The sequence below is a fragment of the Polyodon spathula genome, chromosome 3, assembly GCF_017654505.1.
Source record: "Polyodon spathula isolate WHYD16114869_AA chromosome 3, ASM1765450v1, whole genome shotgun sequence".
Lineage (NCBI taxonomy): Eukaryota > Metazoa > Chordata > Actinopteri > Acipenseriformes > Polyodontidae > Polyodon > Polyodon spathula.
In genome coordinates this window covers 8008650-8020971 of record NC_054536.1, presented here as the reverse complement: position 1 = coordinate 8020971, position 12322 = coordinate 8008650, and the positions used below count along the sequence as shown (strand labels likewise).

Here is a 12322-nt window from a genome sequence, read left to right as displayed (position 1 = left end):
GGAGGTGGGTGTTTGTGGCACACTCTACAACCCAGTTTCTCAGACACTTCAGATGCAGTGGTCAAGAGTTGCAACGCATAGTGAAGAACTTATCTGAAGCAGCAGAGAGGAGCAGCAACTGGCTCTGGTTGAGATCAAAAGATTCTGTTTGGGGACCTCAAGCACAATAGAAAGATAGCAACATCGACGTAAAGGTAAGTATGCTGGGTTTGGCTGAGTGGGGGATGGAGGGGGGTGATGCTGGGACGCCAGAATCACTGTCGAGCCCTCTTAAGGTGTCTTGGGCTAGTCGACGAAACACCAAGGATGGACAGTGCCCACATGAGGGCCCCAGAGAAGTACCCTAATCAGCTCAACTCTGACGGTTGTCATGCTGATGCACTAGGGAGTCCGCACTGTGGTTGATCCCCGGAACCAGCATTGCGCCAGGGAGGTAAAATAGGCTGCATTACACTTCAGCCATCAACACCAGGCAGAAGGACATCTACATCATCAGATGGAAAGAAACAGATGGATCACATTAGTTTACAATAAAAGAAGCTATGTCTTAGTTAGTGCTTATCTTGGTGAGAGCCGAGTTCAATTATGAACATGAAGTTTTAACATCTACTCTCATGTAATGGAAATCTGAAATAAGTATTCTGAAAAGCTAATATGTATTGTACATTTTTATTCGCTGTATAACAGGAATATCATATGTGTGATTTTTTCCAGCTGATGATACAACCAGAGGAGAGTCATATATCACATCTTTCGTGCCTGTTGTCACTGGTGTGAAAGGTAATATCCCAGCGAAAATACTAAGCTGTGCTCAGCGTTAGCTTTAGACATCAGGATCGTCAGATAGATTCTTATATGATATAATCAGAGCCTTGTTTTTATGTAGGACACAGACTATTGTCATAAAGTCAGTGGGCATGGCCTACCCACTTTTAAAAATGAGTGGATCCATTTGCCTGCCTACCCCCGCAGGCTAGCGCACACCTGGTTTAGTAAAAAGATGGCATTTAAGTGACTTTTTTGTGTCATTTGAATAAAAAAGGGTCACATTATATTATGATTTCAGCTTCACGATTTCCTGAACAAAACATGCAAAAAAAATAAAATAAAATAGTAATTCAGGCACTGTTTTATGTAACAAAATTTTTGTTGAAAATTAAAACCATATAAGCACATCATGTAAAGAATGTTCTTTTGTTTTTGTTATGATTTTGAAAAAAGTGGTTTTCTTTATGCAAATTAGAAAGATAAAAGCTACTGAAAATGACCCTGATGTAGTTTAAGAGCGGTTATATAATATGTTATTATCGGTATCAGTATTAAGGTCTGTGCAACTGAAATATGTTCAGTGACACGATGTTTGATTTAGCAGCCAAATGAGTCACACAATAATTGCATTGATTTGTTGTTGAACCGAATACTTAAATGTGAAAGATAAGCACATTCGTTTTTATCTAGTGAGTGGGCCAGCTTCGGTGGGCATCACACTCCCCAGAAAAGGATTATTATTGAAGTGTAAATTATAAAGTGCAAGTTGAAAAGCTATGATTAAATGTGGGCTGTTCATGCATAATTACTGAGTGAGCTTGTTTGGTTTTTCTCTCCCTCGCTGAATTGGAGGCAGCCATCTTCCTTGCTTTGTGTTTTCGAAAGCAAAAGCACTTATTATAACTCTCAGTCTAAAAGTTTTCTGTGTTAGTTTGATTTTTGTACTTCTATAAAGTTTTACTTTTTGCAATAAAACAACATAACATTATAATACTCAATAGTATGATGCTACAAAATTCTTCTTAAATGGTGTTTTGTATTGTAATGAATTATGTTTCATTTTCATGTATTAGTATTATAACAGTAATTACAAATATAATATAATTCATTTTTTAAGAAAGCTCCAGCATATTTTATTATTCTATATGACAGCCCCTGGCACACTATTGTTTTATACATATCTATTAATTGGTTAGGGAATGTTCCGGACATGAGTAGAAGTCTGTAAACTGATATTGCCTCATTTGGTCACAAAGTGATATAATCTTTAACAAATGTCTGACATAGCCTTTTGTAAATTCTGTGAGGTACAGTATATCAAGACCAGAGTCAACAGTGTTCTGTAGTCTTTTCACTGTTCTGAAGACACAGTGCACCAGACGAGCTAGCACTGAGTATGAGCTGGAGGCTGCAGTTCAGTCTGTGTAATACAGAGCTGGAGGGTAAGCCAGCATAGGACAGCAGAATCCAAGGATGAAAACCAGGCAGCTGAAGAACAGCACTATACCTCTGTGAAGCCTTGCAAGGAAGAGAACCAGCAGCTGAAGAACAGCACTATATTTCTGTGAAGCCTTGCAAGGAAGAGAACCAGGCAACTGAAGAACAGCACTAGACCTCTGTGAAGCCTTGCAAGGAAGAGAACCAGCAGCTGACGAACAGCACTATACCTCTGTGAAGCCTTGCAAGGAAGAGAACTGGGTAGCTGAAGAACAGCACTATACCTCTGAAGCCTTGCAATAGCTCTTCCATATTCACTTGGTATTGGTAGTGAGTAGATAACATCTGGGGTACAATTGCATTAGTCTTGTTTATTACAATACAGGTAGTATATTGCAGACTGTGTTAATTGTTTTATAGTGTATATGACAAATATAATAATAAAAACAGCTGTCCGCCATGCAAACACACGTACGTCTTGATTTATGTGATATTATGTTTCAGGCTTCAGTGCAAGTTTCAATGCAAGTTTACCAAGGTAAATGTGTGCTGTAATTTTGCACTTTATTAATCTTTGTCCCAAGCTGCATTAAACAATGATCATGTTGTTGCTAGGGTCTATTTATTTATTTATTTATTTTTTACAATGCATGCTTTCCCAGACATCTCTGCGGTTTACCATTCATACTATGACTGTACAGTTTATGCTTTATTATCCGTTTGTTTTCTACTTTATCGTTTTGTGCATTTCCTCTCCTAATAAAGCTGTTTAACATTTTGGTAATTCTTGGTAGTCGGGTTTAATCAAGAATTAAAACTGCTCATAGTAGCTGTTGAATCGTAAGATGTTTAATATAAGTGTTTCTCTCAATATTCTTTTTTTGGTCTTTCCTTACATTGTTTTTTTGTACAATCACTTTCTCATACCAGATGTTTAATCCAGTTCACAATAAGTTAGCCGTATATGCTCTTTTTCAATTTAAAATATAAAGCTAAAAAAAAAAAAAAAAACCCTTGTAAAAAATAAATTGAAAAGGAAGCTATCCCTTCTTAAGTATATCGGTTTTTATTATTATTAAACAGTTTGTGTGATGGAGTTCGATAAGTTACCCTACTAAAACTTTGAAAAAGCATACATGCATTACAAAATAGATACATAGATAGTAAACGTAGTACAATTACGCACAAAAGGATTGAAGCACACAACACAGGACATCTTCTGTACGTCCCAAAGCACTCCAAATCCCAGTGTGCACTTCTAATCCCAGCATTCTGAGACCGACGCGGAAGGAAGGGAAATGCTGCGGTTTCAGCCTTTTAATTTTGACTGGTCGGTGTTTTTGTCAATGTTGCCAATCACCCCCCCCCCCCCCCCCCCCCCCCCCCCTATCCCCGGCCTCAGGCACAAAGAAGCAAGCGCTGCGCTGCTTTCAAGGTATGCCGCTTCTGAAAACAAATCGACCGTTTCCTCTATATAGCCTAAAAAAAACCTTTTTTAGTTTAAATAGTGACGAGCTGCCAACCCTCTGTTCTGTGTAGGAAAAACTACATTAGAGGTATGTATTTTGCATTTGATACAACGATATTCTCGCGTGCATCCTTTCTTTTAATGAAAGTGGAGATGAATATAATTAGCAGATTAAATAAGACGTTTTAAAAAGGCATATTTCATTTTGTACACACTTTTTGCAGATACTCTATGCACGACAAGACCGAGTAGACGTCCTAAAAAACAAACAAACAAACAAAAAAATGTGTTTTTGTAGTTTATGTAAAATATTATTGTTTTACAGTTATATCTTATTTTACGATTGTATTCATTTTAATAAGGTTCCTCTAATATCTAAACTACGTATCTAGTTTCCCTACAACGCTAGACGTCGAGTTTATTATTTAGCAAACATTGTTTTGTCTTATTGAAAACAAATTATTGGCTGTCACTATCTCCATGGTGACGGAGTACGGAACACGGAGGTGGGGGGCGTTGGGTTCAGTGGCGGCTGCTTGGTCTAAGATGGGGTAACTGATAGTGTGGCATCCCAGTGGCACAGCTGAACCTTCAGCGTGCAATTGCATTCATTTTGCTTTGGCCCGGCTGAACCGACTTCATTTTTAAAGTATGCCATTTTTATTGATTGCCAGCTGCACCGTTTAATTTTTCCTGGTGTACAAATTAGCAAACCCCAGAGAAGAAAATGGTTGCTTTCTTCTTGCTTTTTTCTTACTCTGACACAAAGTAGACATTACATTTAAACACTACAGTATGTATTTTTGCTTTTGTTACTCGTTTTCATGTTTATTTAATATGTGAATCAGGTATTTTTTCAGTAGAGGAGACTTGCCACAGCGAAGTCTTTTTAAAGGCAATCCCAACTTGAAAAAGTATGGTGATCCATGAATGCTGGTTTATCAATTTTGTGAATGTTCCCTTAAAAAACAATAAACAGGATAACACTGAATGCTTCTAATATTATCAGATTCCCTTCAAGTTACAACTTGTACTTTGTCAATGGCAAACACACATGATCTACAACTTACTGTAGCAAGAATGGGTTGATTTGTAAAGATTTACTGATTGTTCTACAGCTGCAAACCATTTGTATTTGCACAAGCATAACCACCAAGAGTATAAGGTAGAACTACTGTCATGACCAAAGTGCCAGAGATTAGTTTTGCCTATGTTATATCTGTCTCCAACCCTCTGTTTTAGTGAATGAAGGGGCTGATTATTGTAAGTAATGCACTTACCTGGAAGCTAACCATAATGCACTATAGGCCCCAGCACCTGTACTGTGCAACTGTCTAAAAAGTCTTTTAAATAAACTAGTTAATAAAAAAACTGCAGGAATGTATAACCGTATGGGATTGTGGGTCAAACCACAAATATCAAAGTGCTGTTCATGGATGGAAATAAGACACATACTGCATAGTAGTTTTGCCCATTCTAGGTTTTATTAGGAGGTTGATTAGCCCCAGTAAGCTATTGTTTTTACTTTGTTTATGCTAGTTTTATAATCTTACATCTTTATGTAAGGGGGGGGGGTATTTCTTGCTAACAGATACAGTCCCAGAGAAAAAAAAAAACTTGTAGGAAAACTCAATGTTTGTCGTCTTTCTGGAATATTAAGATTTCTTTTGTACTGTATATATAAAATATTGCAAATATGTTGTTGCCTGATATCTAAGAATCTTGGAACAGAATACATGGTTGATATGTGAGCCTCCTCAAATGCATTAACACATAATCCCTAGTACATATCATATGATTCTGTGTATTGTAGAACATTGAATTTCCAGCTTTTTGTGACTTTGTGTATCCCATAGTGGGGCAGAAACAATTCCCAACTTGGATAACAGACTCTTAATGAAGGTACAATGTCAATTCTTGAAGTATTTAAAGTAGTAGTAAAAAGTTTTTTTTCCAGGTGTGCAGCGTTTGGAGTGTCCTATGCTCTACCTGTCCCCATGCATTTTTCAACAAGACTGTAATTGCTTTGATATTTATTATTGACATACCCCTGGGTCAAGACACATTCATTAATCAACTCTGGGAAGAAACCAAACAGAAACTTGCTTCAAACCACAGAATTCTTCAGCGGAACTGCATATCCTTGCATATTGGACTACAGAACATGTGCTCTGCGTGGCTGTAAGGGAGACCTGTTGTTTGAATAACCCACCAGGGTATGATATTCGTATGGAGAGTTCCTTGGTTTGAGTTGCGCTAGAAATGGATGTAAAGTCTGTTGGCTTTCAGTGCTCAGTTGAATTACTCATTGTATGCGAATAATAATTTCAAAGCCATCACTATTTTCTTGAAAAAGATCAGCACAGGTAATGAGTTTTCAAAACACTACACAGTGTTCAGTAATGCTTCCTTAGACACAAAATGTGTACAGTGCGCTTGGTTAATCCATTTGTACTCCATGTGCTCACTTCTATGCAGTAGTTTACACTTGTGCTTCTCATTGAATAGTAATGATCCGTTCTTCTTGTACAGGTAGAAGGCCTTAAGAAGACATGTCAGCTCTCTGGCCAAAGCCTATAAGATATTCCCCTGAAGCCGAAATACACTCCAGCTCAGCCATGAGAAAGAAAGCGACCGTGAGCAGCATGCACCGGCTGATAAGAGACGATTCGGAGACGGTGCAGTGGGACAGCAGGGCTGCAGCCGCAGCAAGTGATGCTGAGCACGACGATACATCTAGCAGTGTAGTTTCAAGTAAGCACAAGTCTTAAGATTCTTGCCTTTGGAAGTCGATATATGTAGTTGCAATTACTTGTTTTTTAAAAGGTTTAAGAAAAAATGCTTATGAAATTCTAGAAAAGGGCAGCTCTCATAACTTATCCAATAAATAGATAAACAAACAAATACATAAATAAATACGTCTTTATGTAGATCCAAAATGTTTTTGCATATGACAAAATTATTATATATGAGATAGTTTATATGGTTTTCGATAAGGATATTAAGACTGCACAATTTGTAATTTCCTTTCTTGTTGCAGCAGAATCCACAGCAGAGGTCCTTTCACCTACTGCCATTTTGACCATAACTAAACTCAAATGCCAACTAGAAAGCAAACAGGAAAGGATCACCTATCTTGAAAAACAGGTTGAAGATCTCCAGCAAGATCGCAGCTTTCTTCGTTCACAAATTGAAAATTTAACCAGAGGTCCAAAGACGACTGAAGGTAAACTCTTGAGACTGCTTGCATTTACATCTTGCCTTGTTTTATATATATAACACTATATATATATATATATATGTATATATATAATTACTCACACACACCACTGGTCACAAGTCTGAGCTCACCCTCAAAAAGCCCTGTAACAGCCTAGATTATGAATAAATACAAAATCAAACAAATATAAACTGTATGTAGTCCTTGATTTTTGCATTTATATAATTTAAAACTAAGGTAGTGGCAGGTTCAATATAGGCATGAAGTTACATACTTGCAATCTATTTTTTTGAGCTCTTCTGAGTTAGACACTTACTATTTTTAATGTACATCTAATGGATTTTTTTTGTATACTTTGTATCAAGCATTTGTTGGAAATTTGGTAGAAATTGGAGTAACAGCCATTTGTCTGCTGATTTACCATTGAACTTTGAAAAAAAATCTTTAAGCAACCACAAAAACAAAAAAAGACCTCTGAACTGACCACTGAAATAAAAGCTAAAGTAATAGCTCTTCAATAAGAAAGCGGCAATCTAAGGCATATTGCAGATAGAAATTCTGAGACAGACATTGCAGGGTTCTGAGAAAGAGGACAGTTTAATCCCTCTTGCAAGGTCAAGGCACCCAAGAAAGACGACTTCGAAAGCAGGATTGTGTTGTTAGTAGAATATCGATTTCCACTCTCTTCAAAATATCTCTGTACATAACTGCACAGTCATTCTTACACTTAAATATACTTGTGCTTTCCGTTCAGATACTAAGCCAAGGAAAAGGTCCAGAACAACATCCAGTAGCTCAGCATTCAGCATGGACAGCGGCTCTGACATGTCATTGACAACAGTGTCTTCAGCAACTTCCAGTGAGGTCAAAAAAAGAAAGCATCACAAAGACAAAAGGAGGGGCAAGAGATCTAAAGATTACAGCAGAAAAAGAGGTAAGACATGTCGATTTATAAAGCATAGTGTCTAAAGACAAAAGAGGACTAACCCTAGGATTACTTTATAAATGATGCTGCTGCTACCCTCATAGTGGCTTTTTATAAGAATCAAATAACAAAACAAGCAGCAACTGTGGTAAGATAACAGCATTATTATAAAATCAGTGTTATTAAGTTATTATAGTTTTTTTGTCATTTGATTCTCTTTACAAGCCGCAATAGCAGTGCAATTTATTAGAAATGTACCCCTTGGGTAAGATGCTTATAGACACTTAGTTTTGAAAAGATTCAAATAACTGTTGATTGAAGAGAGATCATTATGATTTTTTTATGTGATTTTCTTATCATTATAGTCTACAAAAAACAAAACAATTCAATATTACAAATAAATAATGCAAGTTACTAGTTGAAATGGCCGTAGGAACCGTTGGTTATTTTCAGTTTGTTGTTTTCAGTTTGTAGTTTTCTTTGCTTCCAGAGTCAAGAAAATTATGTACTGTATTTTTAAAAGGAAACTGTGGTTTAATTTTGTATGTATATATGTGTGTGTATATATTGCATTTACTTCCTTTCCAGCAACTGGTGTGCAGTATGTCATTCATCGGTACAAGCAGGTGCTGTCTACCTTCAACAAGAAGAAAAGCATGAGCGGAGCGTTCCGTCATTACGGCATTGACCGGAACACCATTGCTAACACCGCACCCATAGCGGAGCTACACCTCGCAGCCAAAGACATGCTGTCGGTAGTGGGACTCTTCAATTCACGCGAAGAGACGCTGGTTAAATACGCACAAAAATGTGCCACTCTCATGGAAAATGATGAGAGCCTGTCCCGGAAAATCGAGTTAATGAAAGCTACTGGTGAGCTGTTGCCAATAACAGCCAAAAAATCCAAAATACATGATGTAAAAGCTGAAAAGCATTAGACAGGGCACAGTAGATCCCTGAAAATGAGGTGGAGTCACCCGGTCCTCGATGAAAAATATCAAAACTAATGATAATTGCAGACCAGTTTAAAAAAAATAATTTTCACTTAAATGGTTTGGAGTTAAGAAATCATTATTTGTGGTGCACTTGGGAATGCCTTATTTTGGTAGATAAGACTTTTAAAATTCATTAAGGTTAAAAAAAAAAAAAAAAAAAAATTAAAAACATGATTCTTGAATTTAAACTATTTCTAAAACTGTATACATAGTTTTTTTTTTTTTTATTAAACATTATCCGCTTATTTTTAAACATTTTGACATAAACAGACCTAGAACAGAAAAACTGAGTTACCATAATTTTTAGCGGCAGTAACGGCAATGTCCCCCACTGTTTAATTAACTGCCTATTCACAGTAAATACTGCCTGTGCCCTCTCTAAAAATACAGTAAGATAAAATATATATATTTATACACTCTACTGATTGAAAGTATTTATTTAAAGTATTTATTGTGTAAACCCCCCAATTTAAAAATGTAATTCTATGTTTGCATCATAAGATTCTTCATTTTATATGTTGTATTTCGCATTTGCGAAAAGCACAGATATCACGCTCTCTCTAGATGTAGATATAGATAGATGGAGAGCATGTCAGTGCTTAGAAATTGAGGCCTGTGATTTGGTTAAAACCTTATCATAGAAAGAAAAATAGAATTAACTATTGCCCTCACATCCTTACACCACTGGGCAGTAGTCTCCGTCTGTCATGTGATTGATTCACATCACTGTCAGCCCTGCCCCTTTTCATAGGAACGCCCTCCACCTCCAATCCTAAACATGAAGATACAATGGCTGAATGAAAAAACTGTTGAACGGCAAATCTGTGACCTAATAGAAAACTTGCGGTATGTACAAAAACTTTTTCTGTTTGTTATTTACTTATGCCGTATCAGCTATATTTAAACAACATACTGTAAAGCCATAAATATTTGCGACCAAAACAGGGATGGAAATACAACTCCCGATGCATAGCGGTTTGACCCCTTCCTGGTTTTACTAGGATTTTAATAAGATACACCTGAGCTTGCTACCTATATAGTGTGGCTAATGTAGATTGTAGTAAAATCTGGAATGGGTGAAACTGCTATGCAATAGAGGTCTTCTTTCCACCCTGCCAAAATATTTGGCAAATCACAAAATGTTGCCGACCTGCTGCACTGGTAGTAGTGTATTACTTCATTGTATGTACAACACTAAGATGTTCATGCCAAAAATGTTCACTTTTTTTTTTTTTTTTATAATAAGCAAAAAACGCATAATGAAAGGCTCGCAAATATTTATGGCTTTATAGTATTTAGTCATATTTACTGTCCAATCTTGCCTCTCATTATTTTGACTGACTAATAGTGGAAATTTAAATGACACTCGTTAAATGACTGTTGTTTCCAACGGCTTCGGCTATTTTAGCCCCCTGTCAGTAACAATAGTCTTCCCTCAAGTCAGTAATTTCCCACTATAGCCATGCTCTCCAGTCCATAGCTACTACTATATATATACTGATGCACAATGAAAATGCAACATTCACATCTAATAGATTTAATCAAAAATTGTAACATAGATATCAAACTAAATCACAGAAAATGTGAACAAAAATACACACTGTCAAAATGAAAATATTACAAAGTTAGTGCTGGGTATGACCTCCCTGAGCATTAACTCAGCCTCTGGAGAGACTGCTGTGGAATGTTCCACCACTCTTCCTGTGCAGCTGCAGACAGCTGGTGAAGGTTGGCTGGTCGCGGTTGCCTCCTGTGGATGGCACTGGCGATTTTGGTCTCACAGATGTTTTATGGGACTCGGGTCAGGAGAAAAATCTGTCCACGGCAAGACCTGGACATGGTTTTCTTGAAGTCGTGCAATTGTAATCCTAGCACTGTGTGGCCTTGCATTGTCCAGCTGGAAAACTTCCGGACTGCCTTGCAGGAACGGAAAAACTGTTGCCTCAAGGACTTCTTCAATGTATCACAGTAAGGTCGCCTTCAGTCTGCACCAAAGGTGTTCTTGTGTTAAAAGGAGATTCCTCCCCACATCATCACACTTCCACTGCCCCACTGGTTGACTAGAACAACGTAACAGTCAGCATAACACTCACCACAACGCAGTGGGCCGGTGTGGTAATCCCCTGCCTTCCAGGATGTGACCTGTCCTTCACAGAGCTGGTTTCTCTGGACTAGTCTGCTGAGTGTTGATGCAGAACATTTAATTCTCCAGGCAACATCTCTCAGACAGGCCATCTTCAATTGTGCCAATAGCAACCAGGCGATCTTCATTACTCAAGCGGGGCATGGTATTTTGCTGTTTTTAAGTTAATTAAAATCATGTCTTTCCGAATGGCTATTTATATAGAAACTCATTTTGGCAATTTTAACTAGACTCAAATACCAAACACTGAGCACCTGCCGTTTTTATGAAATCAAATGACTTGAGCTCAGTATTTTGTTATTCCAGGTAACAGTACTACTCAAACAATCAACAAACCTATCTGCTCACTATTTAACATGTAAATAACATGTATGTGTCCAATGAGCTGTTGATGTAAAACTTGGACTGTTGCGTTTTCATTGTGCATCAGTGTGTGTGTGTGTATGTATGTGTGTATTTTATATATATATATATATATATATATATATATGTGTGTGTGTGTGTGTGTATGTATGTATGTATGTATTTAGTGATAAATGTACAAAATATTGCAATGCACCCACAATATTTACATGTGTCTGCTAGTCCTCTGTGGCAAGACAGGAAAACTCCAGGCCACATTAAAACCACCTAATAAATAGATAGCTGTAGTATAGTTTGGCTTAATTAGGTATTATATTTAACTAAAAACTTTGTTTGTTAACTTATTTAGTTTCTAATCACTGCAAAAACAGTTATTTACAATCTACTTTGTATTAAATTACTGTGATTTAGTGATTTATATGGAGAGATTTTTTTTTGTGATTTCCTTTTAAAGGCTTGTCCTCTTAATATTTTACTAATATGTTTACCATATTAAACAAACTGACCTCTGGATACACGTGCTTAGGAATGGTCAATACAGAGGTTACACAATCTGTACAACACACAGATCAGATTCTCTTCATAGTCCATCCAAAAAATAATTGTTTATACTTAAAAAATGAATTAACAGTCATTAACTATAAGTAGTGTTCCGCATTTTCGGTTTTTATCTTTAAAAAAATATAATAAAATACGGGAGTTTTTCAGAGTTTATTTTACATACAGTATATTAAAATCAGTAATAAATAGTTTTTAATTGAAACAGCGGTAAAAATTGTGGTGGGGATCTCAGTATACACATTTTACATGTGGAATATGATGCGTAGCAGTTCTAGTTTCTGATTAAGTTTAATATCCCTGGCATGTATGATGAAGCAGAATCTGTACACGTCGAGGCCACATTTTCCCACAGTTAGCTGGTACTTCACGAATGTTTGGGCAATCGCTGTGCTGACAGAAATAGTATCTACAGAAGGTATGAACATGAAACAGCACAAAACAG

General features: G+C 36.8%; 1 protein-coding gene across 4 annotated transcripts; it reads left to right on the top strand.

Moving 5' to 3' along the window:
- The first annotated feature begins 3587 nt into the window (after nt 1–3587).
- On the top strand, nt 3588–11137 carry LOC121312165 (coiled-coil domain-containing protein 106-like). Of its 4 annotated transcripts, none has more exons than XM_041244136.1 (5): nt 3588–3640; nt 6206–6427; nt 6714–6899; nt 7648–7827; nt 8407–11137. In XM_041244136.1, exons 2-5 carry the CDS (start codon nt 6226–6228, stop codon nt 8754–8756), a joined length of 918 nt encoding a protein of 305 aa, XP_041100070.1. In that variant the 5' UTR covers nt 3588–3640; nt 6206–6225; the 3' UTR covers nt 8757–11137. The 4 variants fall into 4 exon arrangements, with proteins under 4 accessions (XP_041100070.1, XP_041100077.1, XP_041100069.1 ...); XM_041244143.1 differs by having other exon boundaries at nt 3603–3761; nt 6717–6899; XM_041244135.1 differs by having other exon boundaries at nt 3603–3761.
- The last annotated feature ends 1185 nt before the right edge of the window (nt 11138–12322 follow it).

Bases quoted from the DNA above. Each gene is read 5' to 3' on its own strand.
- LOC121312165 (XM_041244136.1), top strand. From the start codon at position 6,226: ATGTCAGCTCTCTGGCCAAAGCCTATAAGATATTCCCCTGAAGCCGAA. The intron at 6,428-6,713 runs GTAAGCACAAGT...TTCTTGTTGCAG, and splicing joins ATCTAGCAGTGTAGTTTCAA to CAGAATCCACAGCAGAGGTC. The intron at 7,828-8,406 runs GTAAGACATGTC...CTTCCTTTCCAG, and splicing joins AGATTACAGCAGAAAAAGAG to CAACTGGTGTGCAGTATGTC.